Source organism: Leptonychotes weddellii, chromosome 15 (genome assembly GCF_054177405.1).
Source record: "Leptonychotes weddellii isolate Sample4059 chromosome 15, ASM5417740v2, whole genome shotgun sequence".
Taxonomy (NCBI): Eukaryota; Metazoa; Chordata; class Mammalia; order Carnivora; family Phocidae; genus Leptonychotes; species Leptonychotes weddellii.
This window is the reverse complement of record NC_138383.1, coordinates 15,596,804-15,617,027: the sequence shown is the minus strand read 5'-3', so window position 1 is coordinate 15,617,027 and position 20,224 is coordinate 15,596,804. Positions and strand designations below refer to the sequence as shown.

The following is a 20,224-nucleotide window of genomic DNA, read 5'->3' as shown; positions in this document are numbered from 1 at the left end:
GGCGCCTGGGTGGCTCAGTCGTTAAGCGTCTGCCTTCGGCTCAGGTCATGATCCCAGGGTCATGGGATCGAGCCCCGCATCGGGCTCCCTGCTCAGCGGGAAGCCTGCTTCTCCCTCTCCCACTCCTCCTGCTTGTGTTTCCTCTCTCGCTGTCTCTCTATCTGTCAGATAAATAAATAAAATCTTTAAAAAAAAAAAATATGTAACAAAGTTTTGAACATTTCAAGAATTCATTTCAGTAAGAATTCTTTTTTTTTTTTTTTTTAAATAGACTCCACACCCAGCTTGGAGCTCCATGTGGGACTTGAACTCACAACTCTGAGATCAAGACCTGAGCTGAGATCAAGAGTTGGACACTTTACTGACTGAGCCACCCAGGGGCCCCTCAGTAAGAATTCTAATGAGAGATGGTGAAAGCTTCTGGAGATAGAGCCATATGTTACACACAGTAAAGGTAATCTAAGAATCACCACTAAATGCTTGGACAAAAGGCACGAATAAGTTCACATGAAATATTACCTCTCGGAAATGGAATTATTAAACCTCCACTCTGAGCATATTAACTTCTAAGAGTTGGAAAAACATAAATGTTTTAGCAAAAGAAATGAATAAATAATTAATGCATACAGAACCCAAGAAGGGACAGATGGAGGCTAGAAGTGCAGCTACTGAAAGCACTGTCCTAAGCGCTTTCTCTATGTTCTCTTCTGTAACCATTTAAAAAGCCCTGTGAGCTACGTATTATTTTTACTCTTCTTATGGCAGATGAGGCACTGAGGATTGCAGCAGTAAAAAGACTCTCCGCTGGAGACACAGCAGAACAAGAGCGCCGGAACTTGAACACCAATCTGCCCAACGCCAAGTGAGCACTACAGGGACAGCTCAGCCGCTAGAAGCACTGCGTAGTCGGCTGTGCCTGAGGCTCAGACCAGTGGACCTGAGGGAGAACCTGGGAATCCGCTTCTGGGTTTTTTTTTTAAAGCTCCCCCAAATTCTGATAGACCCCAAAGATGGAGAATAGTTGTGTTACTAAATAGAAGTGGCATCAGAAGGAGAGACATTTTGGAATAACCACCCCAAAACTGAAGAAACATGGTGAAGCTCTTCAGAGTGGGAAAAGACAAGGCTCAGTAGGAGGCTAGGCTCTTTGATTTCATAGGCTGGGGACATGGAGACCTACGTATCACTCTCAACTCCCACAGATATTTACTGAGTATCCATTAGATACCCCAAAATATGCTAAGCCGAGTTCTTTAAGGAGATGAGTAAGATGGCCTTTGTCATAAGGAGCTCAATATTAAAAATCAAAGACACAACTGTACAGAAACAAAAGAGATAAAGGGCTATGAGAAACCAAAGAGAAAAAATTCCTTCTCCTGGCAAGATACATGTGTGAGGGATCTTCCAGAGAAGGTAATCAAGCTGCAACTTGAAGGATGAGTTTCCCTGCCAGAGTCTATGTACAGACTTCATATCTCACTAAAATGAGGTGTTCCCATGGTAGTAGTTCCAGAAACATTTCTATATCTAGTCTATCCTCCCCTTTTTACTAATGGGGAAACTACACTAACGAGTCACACAGTCAATGACAAATCTAAGACTAGGCTCCAACACTCTTGACACCTTGTCCATCATTTTCCCAGTAAACCGTTAGAGTTCCTACATTTCTCTCTCTTCCAGAGAACCTATTTAGTGATTGACTTCATCTATAACATTTTGATTTTTTAAGAAGGAAGTCTAGGGGCGCCTGGGTGGCTCAGTTGGTTAAGCGACTGCCTTCGGCTCAGGTCATGATCCTGGAGTCCCGGGATCGAGTCCCACATCAGGCTCCCTACTCAGCAGGGAGTCTGCTTCTCCCTCTGACCCTCCTCCCTCTCATGCTCTCTGTCTCTCATTCTCTCTCTGGCAAATAAATAAAATCTTAAAAAAAAAGAAGGAAGTCTAAATTTGGCAGTGCATGAAAAAAGGGTTTACACTTGGGAATGCTCTTTGATTCCCAAATTCCACTTCCAGGAATTTATCCTAAATAAATATGGACATGCAAAAAACATTTAGCTTCAAGGGTCACTGTCACAACATAGTGTATAATAGTGAAAAAGTAAATACAATTTATATGTCTAACTGTAGTGGACTGATTAAATAAGCTACGGCAGTTTCATTCTATAAAATAAATTATAGAATATTTAAGAAAAACTTTACATTACTGAGTGGAGGAGAAGAGATTACAAACAGGAAAACACATTTTTGTCCCCCTCCATACATACATATATATGTATGTGTGTGTGTATATATGCAAAGCAAAAACTAGTAAAATGATATACTCCAGATATTAATAAGTTTTCAGGTGTTTTTCTTTTATACTGAGTGATTATCTTTTTACTTGTGTATTTTTAAAATAATAAACATGTATTTCTATAATTAAAAAAATTAATAAAAGTATTTTTATAAACAGAAATCTTAGATCTGAGAGATCTAATAAAAGATCCTATCATGGGCGCCTGGGTGGCTCAGACGGTTAAGCGTCTGCCTTCGGCTCGGGTCATGATCCCAGGGTCCTGGGATCGAGTCCCGCATTGGGCTCCCTGCTAGGCGGGGAGCCTGCTTCTCCCTCTGCCTCTGCCTCTCTCTCTCTGACTCTCATGAATAAATAAATAAAACATTTAAAGAAAAAAAAAAAAAAAGACCCTATCAAAGCTGGAAAGGTGATGAGTAGATTTAAAAAAAAAGAAAAGTACTATCTCTGGAACCTTCAGGCCCACCAGAAAACCTGAAGTGGTCTAAAGGCAGGATGGGGCTTTCTGAATCAAATTCAGACTCCAAAAAATAATGAAGCTTATCCTAGAGAACTGGAAATATGGCTTCACATCCAAGTTGTGAAATCAGGAATAAAAAACCCAGTAATAAATCAAACATTTTCAGTGGCTGAATCAAGAAACCGAAAGGGTACCAGGCTGGGAGTAAGGCAACTTGGATTCTAGCCCCCTCTTCCTTTAGCTTAAATATGCTGCTTACTCTTCTGGGGCCCCAATGTCCTCATCTACAAAATAAGAATGACATGAATAAAAATCAGTGTTTCTCAAAACTGGTGTTTCCTTGGAACATTATCTTTATGTACGTATGCTTAAGTAAGTTTAAGTAAATTTGGAAAATTTTAGACTAGTTAATTTCTAAGGTCTCCTACTCTAACCTGGTCTAATTCTGATTCAAATATATAGCTACCTTAATGTACTTAAATCTACTATATTTACGGATATACTGTCTACTTGTGGTTCTCTCATAGAGAGGAGTATTAGATAATGCAAAATGGGTGACAATCCTTTTGAGCAACTGTCATACCTTGACAGCAGCAACTGAGTGCAGAAAGCAAAGGGGCTACAAGCAAAAGGGGCAAAATAGTGTCTGAGAATGGATTGGATAATTAAGGTAATAAACATAAACAATGACTTTTATTCTGTTTCTAGCTATCCTTCTAAATGATCTTTTCCTTCGAATTCTTATAGGAGTTGTCAAAAACAGAATTATTCAACTACAAGTTCAACCAATTCAACTTTTTAAAAACTCATTTTTACATAAAATGAAGAAAAGGATTCAATCTTTTGTCTATGGTAAAAAACTATCATCTTTCTCTCCTCGTGTGGATATAGTGTCCCACCTGGAGCCATTACTACTTATAAGACAAATCTGAATTTTGAACAGCTGAGTTCTGTCATTTATTATCACATATGGGCAGACTTCTCCACCCAGAGAAAGAAGAGATTACAGAGAATCTGTAACTCAAGTGAAGCACGTCTTCCCTATCTCCCTTGGTCTAAGCTCATCACAGCCACAACTGGTTGTCTAAATGAGCTACGGAAGAAGCCAAGTAATCAGGTGGCAGACAGAAAAGCAAGAAGAATCAAGAGAAGTTTTGTAGAAAAAGTTCAGTAACACAGGAAAAGCGTCAGGCAAAAAGGTAGTTGTGGATCAGCAGAGAAATGTCCCTGGAATGCACTAATAGTCAGCAGTCTGGATAATTCGCCTACGTAGATCTGAGATTTGACTGGATGTATCGAATGTGTGGCTTGGCAGCATCCTAATTATAGGTTTATCCTGGAGTAACCATTCATTAGCAAAAGGCTCTTAAGTCTTGCTAAGTTTTCTCCCTCATGACAGGATTCTAGGTAGATTTTTTAAAAACCAAAGCACTTCCACAAAAATTATGTCATTGTGGATAAGTTCGAGTAAATACATGTATAAACGGCAGAGAAGTTCAAGCTACAGATGTATGTATCTTTATACATCAGTTTTCAGTCACTCTGGAATAGGAACGGAACTCAAACTATCACTTGCCCAGAGAAAAGATACCGTGTTAAGAGCCTGAGGTGTTAATGAAGAACTCAAAGCCACAAGTACAGGAAATCTTTGAGTACTGAATACATTATCTACAGTAACTTCCAATGTCAAATTTTACACAATTAGGAAAATGGTATATGGAAGGGATTTACTGCGGTCTACTCTAACTTCTTTGAAAAACCTGAAAGAACATCGTGTTATTTAAAAAACAAAAAGCAAAAACAAAAAGAAACCCACGTTTCTTGCAGGTTTTTTTAAATTATAAACATACTATCAAAGGTATATTGCTCCAAGTAACGAGTCATATGAAATTCTATGAAAAGTCTCTTTTTAGCGTCCCGGTAGAAGTACTCTCCTAAATAGTTCTGTATTAAGTTCCATGCAGCTTTTTGCTAACATTATCACTAATTCTTTCTTCCACCTCCCTTCCTCCAATATCCTATCCAGATAGTCATTTTTCTAAATCAGTATTCACATATAAGAAACTGACAAGATTTATAGAAGTGGTAGAGCATTTATCACCTCCTCTCTGATGGAATGTGATAAAAAGTAAACATAAATCAGCCAAAGTATGAGTTCACAAATAAAAAATATTTCTAAGTGTCCCCTTGACTACCTTATCAACAAACACTGCTCAAAATGGGCAATTACCGAACATTGTAAGAGGATAATCTAAGGCGTTAACTATCTTCAACAGCAACAAAAGTTTAAGATAAGGAAATAGATCTATAAACATTTGACTAAAGGCAATGGATTAAAGATTTTTGCCTCCTACAGAGCTGTAAGAGTATCTTAGGCAACAGAATCATACCAACCAACTACCTCTATGGAGTGTTTGATAGTGAGGATGAACAGCAGTGGGATAAAAAGATGGTGAAATGTACCCAGGGGTACAGAGGTAAGAGACAGTAGCATGAGCCATTAGAGGAACTGAAATAGGACAGGTTGGCTGGAACCCAGAGCATGGGGGAGGGGCACAGGCTTCGGGAAGAGGGGAAGTTTGTCAGGGGCCAGAACACACAGGGCTTATAAACCATGGAGGAAGCTGAGAGCTACTGGAGAGTTTTAACCAGTGGAGTGACAGGATCAGACTTGCCTTTTTAAAAAAAATCACTCCAGTTATAGTGTAAAGAATGGACTGGAGAAGGGCAAGGCTAAAGGCCCAGGGAGCAATGCAGGCAAGGGATCCTGACAAGGCAGTGGCAGGGACCGGAGGGAGGGGGAGACGGAGAGACTGGACAGATCTGAAAGAGTGAGGAGACTGTAGCACTGATGGTCTGTTCTGTGACTATCTGGGAAGTGGAGGGGAGGGAGAGAGGAGAGTTAAAGAAGGTGCCCAAATTTTCGGCTAGAGCACTACCTAAGACAGAAAACAGGAGTTGGAGCATGTTTAGGGAGGATGGAGGGGCAGGTGAATGAATTTAATTTTGAACTTATCTGTGTGATCATGAGATAGACAACAGGTTAGGCCGATAAAAATCCAGAACTTTACACTGAGACGGAGACAAAATATGCATATTTGATAGTTGATGGCATCAAGATACTAACTGCAGCTATGGGAATCAGTGTGATCAGTTTTACGGAGAACAGCCTCAGAGTGAGGAAAAGAGGAGATCTAAGACAGACTCCTGAAGAACTCCAGCATTTTAAAGGACACACACACACACATACACACCCCCAAAACGGACAGCCAGAGGTAGAAGGAAAATCAGAAACCCTTGGAGTGAGAGAAACCAAGTAAAAAGGATATTTCAAGAAAAAGTGGTCAACAGAGTGCTTCTCAAACATGCAGAGATTGAGGCTAGGCTTCACTAAATATAAGTATCAGTAATTCTTCCTATCTTCAATTCAGGTTCTAGTTTCTCTTTGTGGTAACAAAAATATGTGCAATGACATCTCCACTCCCCCCAAAGTAGGTCCTCCTGGTCTTCTCATTTCTAACATTTTCTCAGTGAGACCTGACTTCTCACCGCCAACTCTGTCACCCACAATAAGTAATCGCCAAATTCTGCCAATTTCATCTCTGTAACCTTTTTTGTGTCTTTTCTTCCCTTTCCATCCCCACTGCCACCATCCCAATCCAGGTTCTAAGGACCACACAAATGGGAGAATCTACTGGTCTCCCAGGCTCAAATCTGACTCCACCACTTACTAGCTCTAAGTCTTGGACTAGTTAGTTACTTAACCTTTCGAGACTGTTTCCATCTCCATAATATGGGGATGATATAGTATCTACCTGACAAGGTTGTTGTGAGAATTAAATAAGTTAATATATGTCAAGCACTTAGAACAGCACCTGGCACTACAGGAGTATTAGCTACTGTTGTCATCAACATCATCATCACCAATCTAAATATGGGAGTAAAAGGGGAAGAAACACCCACAACTTTAAGTCAGGAGTCACGGGAGATGGATTCCTCGGTGGAAAGGTGTGAGGAGGACCGAGCAAATTCAAGCACAGTTCCTCACACATCAGAAACTCTGCTCTCCCTCCAGTCTCTGTGTCCCACTCTCCACCCTCTCGGGCTTCCACAGCTGAGTAAAGGCCTGGATGCAAATGTTCTCATGGTTATACCCATTAGCGTAATGCAAAAAAGTAACAGGAGGAAGTAGTGTGTTACATATCAGGAAACTGGTTTTACCTTTTCAGTGGAAAAGGACAGGTGCCTCTGACTCCCCTCTGTCAGGGGCTGCCATCAAAGCCCTGGGGGGTCCCATTACCCCTGTGCTCTTCTCCTCCACAGAAACCCCAGGAAGGACGTGGGACACATCTGTTCCTGCGTTCCCTTGTTGTGCTGACAGTGAAGCCACCACAAAAGATAAAGAGCCTATGATATTACCTTTTGGTTGTTTTCTTAACTATACAAGTCGAAATATAAGATCACAGTAAAACATTCAGATGCAGAAGTACAGAGAGTAAAAGAACAAAAATCTCCCTGTATTTCCCATCCTAACTTCCCTTTCACATAAATAATGTTTTTTCAACTTAATGTGTGTTCACAGAGACTTTTGTAATGCATTTAACTTTCAGTTTTATATATGTTTCTTATTAAAACATCTCTATAATTGGGAGCTGTATCATTTTAAGACCCGCTTCACCGTATTCCATAGCAAGGGTAAGAGCATGTAGCATAGTTTATTTAATTATTTCCTTACTGCTGGACGTATAGTTTCAAATTTAGACTAGTGACCCAATTACTGATCTGTAACTCACCTGTAGTTGCCAGTAAATCTAACCCATTAGCTTAGACTCTATAGGCAGTTCTGCCTCCTCAAAGATTTATTTTCAAAAGTTTATCTATTAATAAAAAATGCTGAATTTACGAATGGTTTGACTCTGAGATATGAGAATAGCTACATTATTTCTATTCAAATATAAGTAAATTTTATTTAAAAAATTAAAACCAGGGGCTCCTGGGTGGCTCAGTCATTAAGCATCTGCCTTCGGCTCAGGTCATGATCCCAGGGTCCTGGGATCCAGCCCAGATCGGGCTCCCTGCTCAGCGGGAAGCCTGCTTCTCCCTCTCTCACTCCCCTTGTGTTCCTTCTCTCACTGGGTCTGTCAAATAAATGAATAAAATCCTTAAAAAAAATTAAAACCAATGCAAGAATTAATTCAAGGTTAAAATTTTCAACTTATAAAAAAAAGCACCTATAGTATTTTTTTAGGGTGTGAGCTTTAGCTCTAAATCTTGTTCTAGAGATTTTTGGAAATCACATGGTCATAAGCCATTTCTTCAATTAAAAAAAAAAACTACAAATTTCCCAATATGAAGTCGGAATTAGTAAATTAGTGAATTATTACTTCTTCATATTCAAGTATCATCTATAAGTATTTGGTGGAAAGCAGAAGGGGGAAGTTTTGCATCTCTAACTAGTGAGCAACTGCTTTCTTTTCCTTTCCTAATAAATTACAGGCAGACTTGAACAGATGTCAGGTTGGCATTCAAAACCTAAAATATAGCTGAAAAGCAAGTTATGACTAATACAAGGAAAAAAGATGAATGTCAGAAAGCTTCATTTTTTTTTTCTTTTTTTCAAATTTCAGATAAGCTCTTTAGCCTTAGGGTTCCTTTTACAGAGCCCTGGAGTTCGGCTAGATGTCTTAACCCCCATTTAAATTGCAATCTCTCCTCATGAGTGGGGGTGTGAAAATGCATCTTAAGAGTGTCAGTGTTTATGTTAATCTGAGCAAGAACTCCCTCTCTCCCAAATATGGCGCGTACAAAACCTCAGTGCCCTTTCTTCCACCATATTTTATTTGCACTGTTTTTAGCTTATGAAAGATGTCTGCATGTGATTGAGAGGCTCCTTATCTTCTCGGTGCTCTACTCCATAGAGTAACTGCAGTTTCACTTACGGTATCAGAAGAGTTGCTTTCCTCTAGAATTTCAAAAGAAATCTTAAAAATACAGATTGAAAATGGGCTTAGAGAGGTAGGCATGGAGAGAGGGAACCAAAAAGAACATAGTCGTTTCAAAGAAGGGGGGCACAAGATATCACAGAGGCTCTCCTCCCCGCTAGGTGGCCTGGATCTCTGCGAGGTATAGAGCCACCAAAAGGCAGCGTGAGGCTGGAGACCCTCTCAGTCTGCACACCCTTTTCCTTCCAGCTCTAAAACGGGTAACTTCTGCCAAAGCCCCTTTCCTTGGCTACATGTAAACCTAGTCCTAAAACTACTTTAAGAGATGCTAATTCTTTAACAATCATTCCACTGTCCTTTGAAGAGGATTTTTGGTGGGTTTTTTTGCCCTGGCATTTACAACTTAGGGGTAATTGCCAGGGATGCTGAAAAATGAAGTTTCTTTACAGAATCTCTATCTTTGCCAACAAAAGAGCCACAACAAGAACTGAGGGACTCAATCAATTATCCGCAACACTCTCCACAAAACCGAGTGCAAGGGAATAAGTGTGTAAATGTCTGAACACAAGTATATATTCAGCTGACACCTGACTGTGCTCAAGGACAGCAATCAGCTTCTGAGTTTATTCACCAAGACTTTCAGACTCCACTTTGTGATGCCCACACCTCTACCCTGGGACTCAGAACGTGCTCCTAGGACATTTACTGCATGTGCATGACCTCACCTGACCTCGAATGTTCCTGCATCACTGTGTGCCTCTGGTTAGCCCTTTGGTCTTCATATACCTCACCACAACATTCTGCACATTTCCAAACTACATCCACAATCGTGGAAAGGAACATGAAGTTTTACAAGCAAAAGGAAAGAACTGTATTATCTAGAAGCAAAATTATCACTCATAAACACAATGAGAGAAGAGAATTCTAAATCTATCACTCTGTGAACTTGCAACTTTGATATATAGGCAAAAAGATCCATTTAGTTAGGATTCCTACTTACAAAGTAGACATAACTCTAGACTCCATGGTAAACACAATGATTTGGTCTCAAGCCAAAAGTAAAAAAAGTTCTCTGCTTAGAACAAAACAAAACAGCCCCATAACCTACATAAATTATTCTTTTCTAATCACTATTTTTTTCCATTTTAATTGATTTAAACAATCACGCCCAGTGTCCAATCAGATCCCCAAACCATAGAAGTTTAGCTATTTAGTTAATAAAGAGAGAGGGAAAAAATCAGACAGTTTTGTTCCCACCTGACAGGGTAAAAGAACACAGCATATATATAAAAAGAACTTGTGCAGGGTTGTTTTTATATTCTATCCAAATGTAGCAATGTGTACTTTTATATACCTTTACCAAAGCCTAATGAGAATTTTATAACCACACTGTTCTTGGACTACAATGAGGTATTCCACTATGTAATTCCCCCAAAACTCAAAGGAAGAAAGAAGACTCTAATGGAAAACGCGGAATGACATATGCATAGCAAGAGAATTATTTCTCAGCCATTTTACCATAAAAATGAGCTTTAGGACACTGACAATCTTCATTCAGAATAAAGAAAATAATGTCTTTCAATTTAGCTCAAAAGCAAAGGTAGTTTTATATTTTTTAAATCAAATTGATAACATGCATCTTGATGGCAAAAAGCCATAAAGAGAAAAAAAATTTTTTTTAAAGAACAGAACTCATTTTTTATCCAATTAATGTAAAAATATTAGAAAAATAAATCCACAAAAAAGGTTCTGGATAGTAGCCCTCACAAACAAAATTGAAATCCATGATTCTTAGTCAAAAAACATGTTGATGATAACAAAAAGAAAATTATTATAATTTAACTGATTTCAATATTATGGATTGCAGAAACACAGATTAAATTCACTCAAAAATTCCAAATCTGTTTTGATTTAATTCCAAACTCTCCAACAGCTGGCAAAGTCACAAATCAACCAATATGAGTTTTGCTCCTTTCGTATTATCTGCCCAACTGCAGACGGAGGCCCTCATGAGTAGGGTTTGGATAATGCACAAACAGGAAACACATATCTAAATAACTGAATCCTTGATAGCTTCCAAAAACTGTGAGAAAATATTTATAATATAATTAAAAATATAGCTTATTACAGAAGCCGTTATTTTTCTACTTGTTGGCCGGATAATATAAATGTTCAAAGAAACAGAATCATTAGACTCTTTCTGCACTGAGCTCAGCCTTGAAAACCAGTAAAAAATATGCCGTAAGAATAACAGAACATTTAAAATCATCCTTTTATCTCTCCTGATACCCAAAATATATGCAAACAACATTTCCATGTCTTGATCAAAAAGCTTTATGGACTTACTGTGCTTCAAAATACACATTACCAAGATAGTGAATTACCACATTTTTTACTATGTTCCAAATTAAAATTCTGTTTTTTATGGACTTGGCCTTTGTTATCTTTCAGATAAAAAAAGTATGTTATTGCCATCTCAAGGTGTATAAAACTCAGGTGATGAGGGTCTCTGTCATTTTCTCTTAATCCAACTCCAAACTCGACCTTTACCCAGAGAACAGGTGTGTGCTATGCCTGTAATTTATCAGAGTGAACGGCCAGGCAGAAAGGCTACCAACAATAGGAGGCTAATAGAACCAAGCACTTGGTGCCTAGAAAGCAGTTCTTTTCCCCACCATACTTTTATCTGCCAGTAGCAATGTAAAGATAAAGAATGATGGAGGTGAAGGGAGTAATATATTCATATTCCTTCAGGTTTTTTTTAGATACTGTTTTTATACTAATAGTCTGCCAGAAGCTGTTATGTTATAAATTCCTTTCTCAGATATTCTATTGCTCACATTCCAATTCAACCTATGATATGGATATGAAAACAGTCATGACAGCATTTCCACTAGGGCAAATAAAGCCACTTCACACACAGATAAATTAAATAAACCTTCAAGAAGGAAATGATAAATGAATAGCACATTTCTTTATATGCAATATGGAAACTCCCATGTATATCCTGCATTTGTCTTTTTGGATCAAACTTATCTAATTGAAAAACATGCCAAGAATCCATTTACTAGGTATGAAGATGTACTAATTGGGTAATGCAACAGCACAATAAAAAGAAGCAATAGCTAACGTAAGAACAATGCCCACAGTCTAGTAGGTAATGATGATTCAGCAGGGTAAATCTCAGACCTACAGTGGATCTTTAGAGTCAGGTGAAATTCCTAAATATGCCCTAGAGAAAAACATTCATAAATAAATAAATAAAATGAAATTTCTAAAAATGTCCATACACATACTTAAATTAATAAATCAATAAGATAAAGTAACCCCAAATATTTCTATTTTCCCTATAAAACTAAAATGTAATTTTAAAAATTCTAATACTTAAAAAAAATTTTTTTAGAACATTTTTTTAAAAGAAAAAGTTAAAACAAAAATATACTGGCAGGTCTGAAAAATAATTTCAGAACATTATTTTAAAAAAGATTTCATTGCATTTTTTTTTTTTTTAACAATACAAGATTTTTATCAAATTTTCCTTTTTAAACTCACCCATCTGCTCCACAATCTCTGGAGGAAATACTCGGGACGCAAATGCTCGTCGGAAAATATCTGAAAATTCCTTGTCCAGACCTCCTATTCCCATTTTTTCAAAGTTCCAGTCAGGATTGATGATAGATTGGCGATTTTCCTTGGTTTTAGCTTTGCCTATGTCAAACAAAGGTAATCAAATGTGAAACAAGAACTTCATTACTGGGTGAAAAAAGACAGAAATCACTGGGCATTTTTAATGAATAGAGAAGCTACCATATGCAGAGATGAACATGCTCTTAGCTGATTTTCTAATAAGAAGAATGAGTTTTGCTATGTTAACTACTTTGTCTGGACCCACGTAGGGCCAGTAAAACATTTCAGAAATGTCTAAACTCATGCGGTAATCCATTTGTGATCAATCCATGGAGCTCGGTCTTATTAACCTCTTATCCTAACAAAGTTAACTAACTTGGCTGATGAGAGGAAACACCATGTGTATATCTGATGAAGACAACACTAGTTGCTAGAAATGCAACTGAAATCTAGCAATCCCTCAAGGCTCCTGAAGCAAGTGTATTTAAAAATACGTATATTTATCTAGATTAAGTTTATAAACTGTATGTAACCCCTTAGCCTGAGAGGATGCACTAAGTCTGATGTCTTGTTTTTTTCCCCACTTGCACGCAAAAGTCTAAAATCATCCTAAAGGCTTAATGATTTCAAAATTCATGTTTTCTACTTTTCACAAATAAAAATTATCTAACTTAAATGTCATAGTGCCACCTAAAGTAACTCAAGAGAACCACATTAGCCATTTCAAAAACAGTAAAAGTACCTAGTTCACTCCACCATAAACAAAAAAGAAAATGATATAGTTTTTTTTAAATTAGAGACGAAAAGGTCACATTAGAAAAAGTTTATCCTAGATGGTGATTTTATGGGTTAGGGTTTTGTGGACTCATTTCCTTTACAAAGGGATCAAAAATATATTTCTTACACTCTACTGCCCTCTTGTGGCCATATTTACCGCATGCTAAATCAATACACGATTTTATTGATCAGTGGAAAAAAGCCCATCAATCACACCTTTGCATGAATTACTTAGAAATATCCACATTGTATGAAAGTCATGCAACTCCCTTAAGATAAGATACCTTAACAAAAGGTGTATGAAAGGTGTATAAAATACAAAGAAATCACTTCAGAAATGTATTGAATCAGTAACAGGAGATTCTGATAAAACCTACATCCATAACAACATATATAGTCATTAAAACTAACATTGATGAGGTGTATTAAGAGGTTTGAAATATGTTAGGCAACAAACAAATTATAAAACATTATGAAAATAGAATCAAATTTTAAAATTTTAGTGTGTGTGAGTTGTTTTTGAGTGAATGTTTCTATATTTTATGAAACAAATATTTTATTGTAAAATTAAGAAAAAACAGTAAGGAGGAAATGATAATTTATGGATCAAGAAAAAAGGTCACATATTTGAAGGTAAATAACCTTGGAAATAATGGTATGCAACCAATGAAAATCCTCTACGTTCTACTGGGGAAGACATCTGCAGAGTGAAAATCACCCCAAATCAGAATTACTATACATTTAATGGCATCATCATTCTGGTGAGTTACTTTTCTTAGAGTCCAATCTGCATTATCTAACATAAAAGAGTAGGACTGAGCTATGAATCTGTTGGGAACTTTCTTTACCTACACATTCACCATTTAACTCAATCACTAATAGAAGTGATGTTAATATCACACTTAAAACACCACCAAGTGAGGGGCAGTCTACAAATAACTGACCAGTTCCCAACGTGCATACAGACACGTTATGCACCAAGGCGTATAAAGATAGTGGAAGCCTGAGGAACTGCCAGAGACCAGAGAAGACTATGGAAACTAAACAACTAAATGCAGTGTGAGATTGTGAATCACACCCTAGAACAGAAAGGACATAATGAAAAAATTAGTGAAACACAAATAAAATCTGTAGTTTAGTTAGTAGCAATGTAACCATGTTAACTTAGTTTGGGTAACTGTACTATGATTATTTGGGATATAACACCAAGGAAGTTGGTGAAACATACAGGACCTCTCTGAACTATTTTTGCAAATCTTCCATAAGCCTGAACTTATCTCAAAATTAAAAGTTTAAAAATTAGGGGCGACTGGGTGGCTCAGTCGGCTAAGGGTCTGCCTTCAGCTAAGCATCTGCCTTTAGCTCAGGTCATAATCCGAGGGTCCTGGGATCGAGTTCCGCATCGGGCTCCCTGCTCAGCAGGCGAGTCTGCTTCTCCCTCTCCCTCTGTCCCTGTTCATGTGTCTCTCACTCGCTCGCTCACTTCCTCTCTCAAATAAATAAAATCCTTATAAAAAAAGTTTAAACATCAATTTTATTCTGTATTTTTTCCTGATCAGTGTCACCATTATGAAATTAAAAATTACAATGGCCCACATTCTATCGGACAATGATGATCTAGTGAAGGTTTTAGACTTTTTTTTTAAGATTTTATTTATTTGACAGAGAGAAAGATAGCGAGAGAGGGAACACAATCAGGCAGAGTGAGAGAGGGAGAAGCAGGCTTCCCGCTGAGCAGAGAGCCCGATGCGGGGCCCGATCCAAGGACCCTGGGATCATGACCTGAGCCGAAGGCAGACGCTTAACGACTGAGCCACCTACGAGGCACCCTGTTAAATTTTTCTTTTTTCTTTAAACATTTTTATTTATTTATTTATTTGACAGAGAGAGAGAGCACAAGCAGGGGGAGCAGCAGGCAGCGGGAGAGGGAGAAGCAGGCACCCTGCTGAGCAGGGAGCCCGATGTGGGGCTCAATCCCAGGGCCCAGGGATCATGACCTGAGCTGAAGGCAAACGATTAACTGACTGAGCCACCAGGTGCCCTAAACTTTTTCTCTGTATCAGCACATCGGATGGTGATGAAATACTGTGTGATTATGTGATAAAGCCTTCTCAACAGAGGTGCCCTTATTCTCCTGCCAGATTTGAAAATCACGGTAGTTGAGTCACATACGATAACAGAGATAGTCCCACTTCATTCAGACTTTTCTAAAAATGCAAATCTTACCAATAAGATTAAGTGATGAATTTTCTGCTTTTTCAAATGCAACTTGACTATTTCCAACAACCAGTCCTACTTCAATCTGTATAGAAAGACAATAATTAGTAGTTAGCCTAATAGTGAACTTCTGGACTTCCCAAAGCAAGGCCAGAAATGAAGGGGGAATTAAGGTCTCTTCAAGCAAAGCAAATCTTCCAAACTATCATCTAAGTTACATTTATTTTTGTCCTACCTTCTACTATTTCTATTTAATTTCAATGCATGTATTTTTTGATAATGCCTGACTTATTGTTATTATTTGTGTGCAATAAATATCATTGCATTCAATTCAGGATTACAAGTACACATACAAATTTCAAATTACTATTAAGTCTGCAAATAAGTGTAATTTATGCTATTTGATAACAGCGTTAGCTATAAAAGCAATGTTTTCTCCCTACAACCTTAAAAGAAAGAGTACATAATATGAAAGAAAACACTGAGCAAGAGAATGGCTAGGAATGTTATATTAATCTGCACAACTCACACCACAGCGACTATTAGAAATAAAACATACCTTCTGTCTTTTACCTGTTGCGGGCTCTCCCTTCAGGATGCTAGGATCCATGGCTTCGATGTCCTTTACCAGCAAACCAAAAAGCTTTTCGTTGAAGCTAAACACAAGCTATGTAGAAAAGAGATAAGAGGAGAAAAATCACTTCCTGATATAATGGCTGGATTCTCACATCATCACCAGTGTTTTCCAAATGCAGGGAAGGCAGCTTTCTCCTGTATATCCCTCTCAACTCTGCTCCACAGGCAAACTACTCACACAGGCAATGAGAGGAAAAGGGAACTAACATTTATTGAGCATCTTCATGTGCCAAACAAACACTACAGGAGGTCCTATACTTAATGCTCATGAACTCTCTCGGAAACAGATAGTCTTCCTCAGTCTTACTAGTAAGGGAGCTGAGACCGAGGGAGGGCCTAAGCAATGGAAGCCAGAGTCATAGTAAACGAGAGTGCGAGGACTCGAGCTGGGGTCCTGGGTCCACAACTTGAAGATTCATGCCTTTCCACCACCAATACAAATCCCTGCCATACAAGTGCACAGACAGCTTTTGAATGCTCACTCATTCAAAGTGTTTACTGAGTGCCTACTACAGCCTAGGCCCTCTTCTGCCTGCTGGGGTATAACTGTAACTACAGCAGGCGAAGCTGACTGCCAGTCCTGCCACTACTGAACTCTACAAATGGGAATCAATACAAAGAACAGTGATTTGGGGTAAGATATTTATTTCTTCTCTGTATTATGGAGGATTTTTCTCTCATGGGTTTATAGACATCTGCATGCTACTGGGTTTTAAATGATTACAAATACCAAAGCATCTTCTATTAAAGTAGTAATGCTAAAGGAAAAGGTAAAAACAGTGACGTTTAGGTAAGCAATTTGAGCATAATTATTCATCAAAAAGTGTCGGGATCCAGAGGGAATACAGCACAGCTCAAAAAGCAATGGACAGGGGGTCACCAAATGATCAGAGGACTGTCATCTTGGGGAGCCTCCCCGGACCCTCTAATCTCAAGCACTACCATGCTGGGTCTCTAGTACACCATTTCATTTTACTTACATCAAAGTACTTAACAGTGCATGGCAGTTCTTGCTTTGTTTCTATCTTCCCCAACTAGAGAGTAAGCTCTGTAAGAATAGGAAATGTGTGTATTTTGTTCACTGCTGATCTGCTGGGACTAAAATAGTAGCTGAAACATACTAGGTTATCCAGTAAATATTTGTTTAATTAATTAACTGTTCAATTAACTAATGGGTTCTTGTCTCAGCTATGGCCCTGGCTGTGTAGCCATGGGCACGTCATTTACCTTCTCTGAATTTAAAAATTACTCATTTGCAAAATGAGGAAGTTAGACAAGATAACCTCTGAGGGGGAAAAAAAAACCTCTGAGGTTCACTCTAATTCTAACACTCTTAAAAATAAATAATAAATGCACTATAACCTTTTTCTGTCTATCAGTGATTCAGTTTCACTTATGAAAGCTTGATTATAATGTATGGATTATCCAGATCCCTGGTCTTGTTCTTCCAGATTTATGCCATTTCACTTAGATGAGAGAATTCAAAGAAGTGACACTCCTTTATTCCAAGAGCTAGTTCTTTCTACCACTTCTCTCCCTGACTGTTCCACACACTGCCCCAGATGAGAGCCTGCAAGGACAATCTAGGTAAGTCACTATCAGAATGCCATAAGCAGCGACTCACAAACTTTTTGGTCTCAGGATCCCTTTATATGCCTAAAAATTTTTGAGAATCCCTGAAGAGCCTTTGTTTAAATGGATTATATCCATTGGTATTCACTATAGTAAAAATTAGAACAAGAAACTTAAAAATGTATTTATTAATATAAAAATGACAATAAATTCACTATGTGTGAACATAAATGACATATTTTTAATTTATTAAAAAACCCCGCCAATTCCCAAAATAAAAAACGTAAGTGGGAACTATGGCACTGTCACATTTTTGCAAATCTCCTTAATGTCTTGCTTAATGGAAGAAAGCTGGACCCTCACGTCTGCTTTAACAGTCAGTGTGCTGATGAGCTAGCAACACATCACAAAGTCTGCAAAACTCCACTGTACATTCATGAGGGAATAAGAGAAAAAAGAGACATAACATCTTGGTATCACTATGAAAATAAGTCTGACTTCACAAACCCCCTGAAAGAGCCACAGGGACCCCCAGAAGTCTCTGGACCACACTTTGAGAACTACTGCTATGGAGCTATGAATGACAGGAGGAAGGAATTAGGAATAATTAAGGAAAGTCACAAAAATGGGAGACAAATATAATGGTGAGGTTAAAAGAGCAGTGATTGTTTCTGCGTTCAAACAAGCAGCAACTTATGAACTCACACAGCTTTTTAAGTAAAATTTTAAAAGAACAGAATTTCTTTGTAGGAGGTTAACAATGTATTAACTGAAGTCTAAAAAAAGGCAAGATCAGCAATATCACTTTTAAGGATAGAAAATCCGGGCTTCAGATGTTCCATGAAAAACCTGCAAATTTATATACATATTTGTCTTAAGATTCTCAAGTTAGTTTATAACCAAAAGAGTTAAGAATTACTTTTCTACAGAAATATATCAGTAAATGAGAAAGCCATCCACAGACAAAACAAATGTCCCACAACAAGAAAAGTAAGAAGTCTGAGACATATAAGTTTGCACTCTTCCCAAATTTACAGAGGAAAGAGCTGCTGTAATTAAATATGACATTGTAACCTAAAAGCTACTTTAGAATTTTTCTGACTGGACTCAGAGGTTCAGTAAACACATCTCCCATCACTTTTTATCATTCAACTGGATATATCAGTCCATATGTGAAGCTCCTTGCAATTTCTAAAAAGTAGAATTAATTTTGGACAACTACAGACACTGGAACGCCTATTAAGTGGGAGGAATGAAAGAAAATTCAAAACCACCTGCTGTCCCACTGAGAATGCCTGGTTGTTGAACTGCTGAATGAATTCTGCTGCCATCTTGTCAGTATCGTAAGGGTTGGAGTCAATGCTCTTTTTCTGCAGGAAATCAATCTCGATGGTCATTGTGCCAATGCACTGTTTGGCCTTGTCAAATGTATATAAGGATACTAGGGGAAAAAAGAAGAAGCATTTTTAAAATCTCAAGGACACCAAATACTTGCTGCATTTCAAGTAACTAAAAGTTTCACATAAATGAAGCCTAACGGAACTTGACCAAAAGGGGGCTTTCCATGGCCACCACTGTAGGGACACACAGGCACAGATTAAAGAAAATAATAAAACCACTGGAGATTTTGCTCCCCTGTGAATTAATTAGGACATACTGAACAGCACTCTCCCTCTACCTTTACCCCTCACCTGACTCTTACGGGAAATCACAACCCTTCCCACACGGTCTCTACATCTTCCTCCTTCTCATTTAACAGAGGACAAAATGACAGCCTAGGAAGTGCCAGTGGAGTTGGCATAGCATGCTGCTTTCAAACAAGATTTTCGTTTGACACCAGCAAGAGCTAACGTGAGAAGTATGTGGACTCTTCTGCCCTGCAAGGTAGTGTGTGTAGGACAAAAAAAAAAAAAAGCTTGAGAAACAAAATTTACTAGGCGGGTTTGCTCCAGAGCAACTTAGAGTTTGACATTTCTTTTTTAATACTCCAAAAATATTTACTGAGCACCTACTATAGCCAGGGAGTAAGTACTCTCAAGAGTGGGTACTCCATGTACAACATGTAAAAGAAGGCAAGGACTATGTTTTTAACTCATCTTTATATGAACAGCATGTAACAGCAAAAAACCAAATCTCCATGCTAGTAACAAAGGACGCAAGACAAAGGAACTTCGGAGTTGGAGTCTGTGTCTCAAAAGATTCTGTTAGGGGGCACCTGGGTGGCTCAGTCAGTTAAGCAGCTGCCTTCGGCTCAGGTCATGATCCCAGAGTCCTGGGATCCAGCACCACATTGGGCTCCATACTCTGGGATGGAACTACATAAACCTTTACGTTTCTTCCATACCCTAAATTCTGTTCTAAACTTATTTCTTATAGTCTAGCCAGTTGAGTTATGTATGAAGATTGTCTATAAATTCTCTGAATGAAATTGCTTGTGTAATCATATTTTAATATTTTGGTTTGCCATTGTAAAGGGGGACACACATAAAGATAAACATTTTCGATAGAAAATTCACTGAAGATCAAAGAATAACTTCAAATCTCAGCTGAAAGTTTCAAAAGACTTTCCTGCCTCCACTTCTGGGTGTTTTGTTCTTTCTTAACATTTTCCAGGAAGTACAGGTTACACATTAAGTAATTTTCATAAGCAAGAGAGCCTAATTGTTTCCTCATATAGTGAAGGTAAGTACAGAATGAAGT

The 20,224-nt window shown here is 38.1% G+C and overlaps 1 protein-coding gene across 1 annotated transcript in view; it reads right to left on the bottom strand.

Moving 5' to 3' along the window:
- The window catches only part of NSF (N-ethylmaleimide sensitive factor, vesicle fusing ATPase), a 141,008-nt gene that overhangs the window by 84,148 nt on the left and 36,636 nt on the right, over positions 1-20,224 (bottom strand). Inside the window, exons 5-8 of the mRNA XM_081804802.1 lie at positions 18,799-18,965; positions 15,876-15,983; positions 15,326-15,401; positions 12,248-12,403 (exon numbers count right to left, since the gene is read on the bottom strand). Coding sequence (XP_081660928.1) covers positions 12,248-12,403; positions 15,326-15,401; positions 15,876-15,983; positions 18,799-18,965 — 507 coding nt within the window. The remainder of the gene's footprint in view (positions 1-12,247; positions 12,404-15,325; positions 15,402-15,875; positions 15,984-18,798; positions 18,966-20,224) is intronic.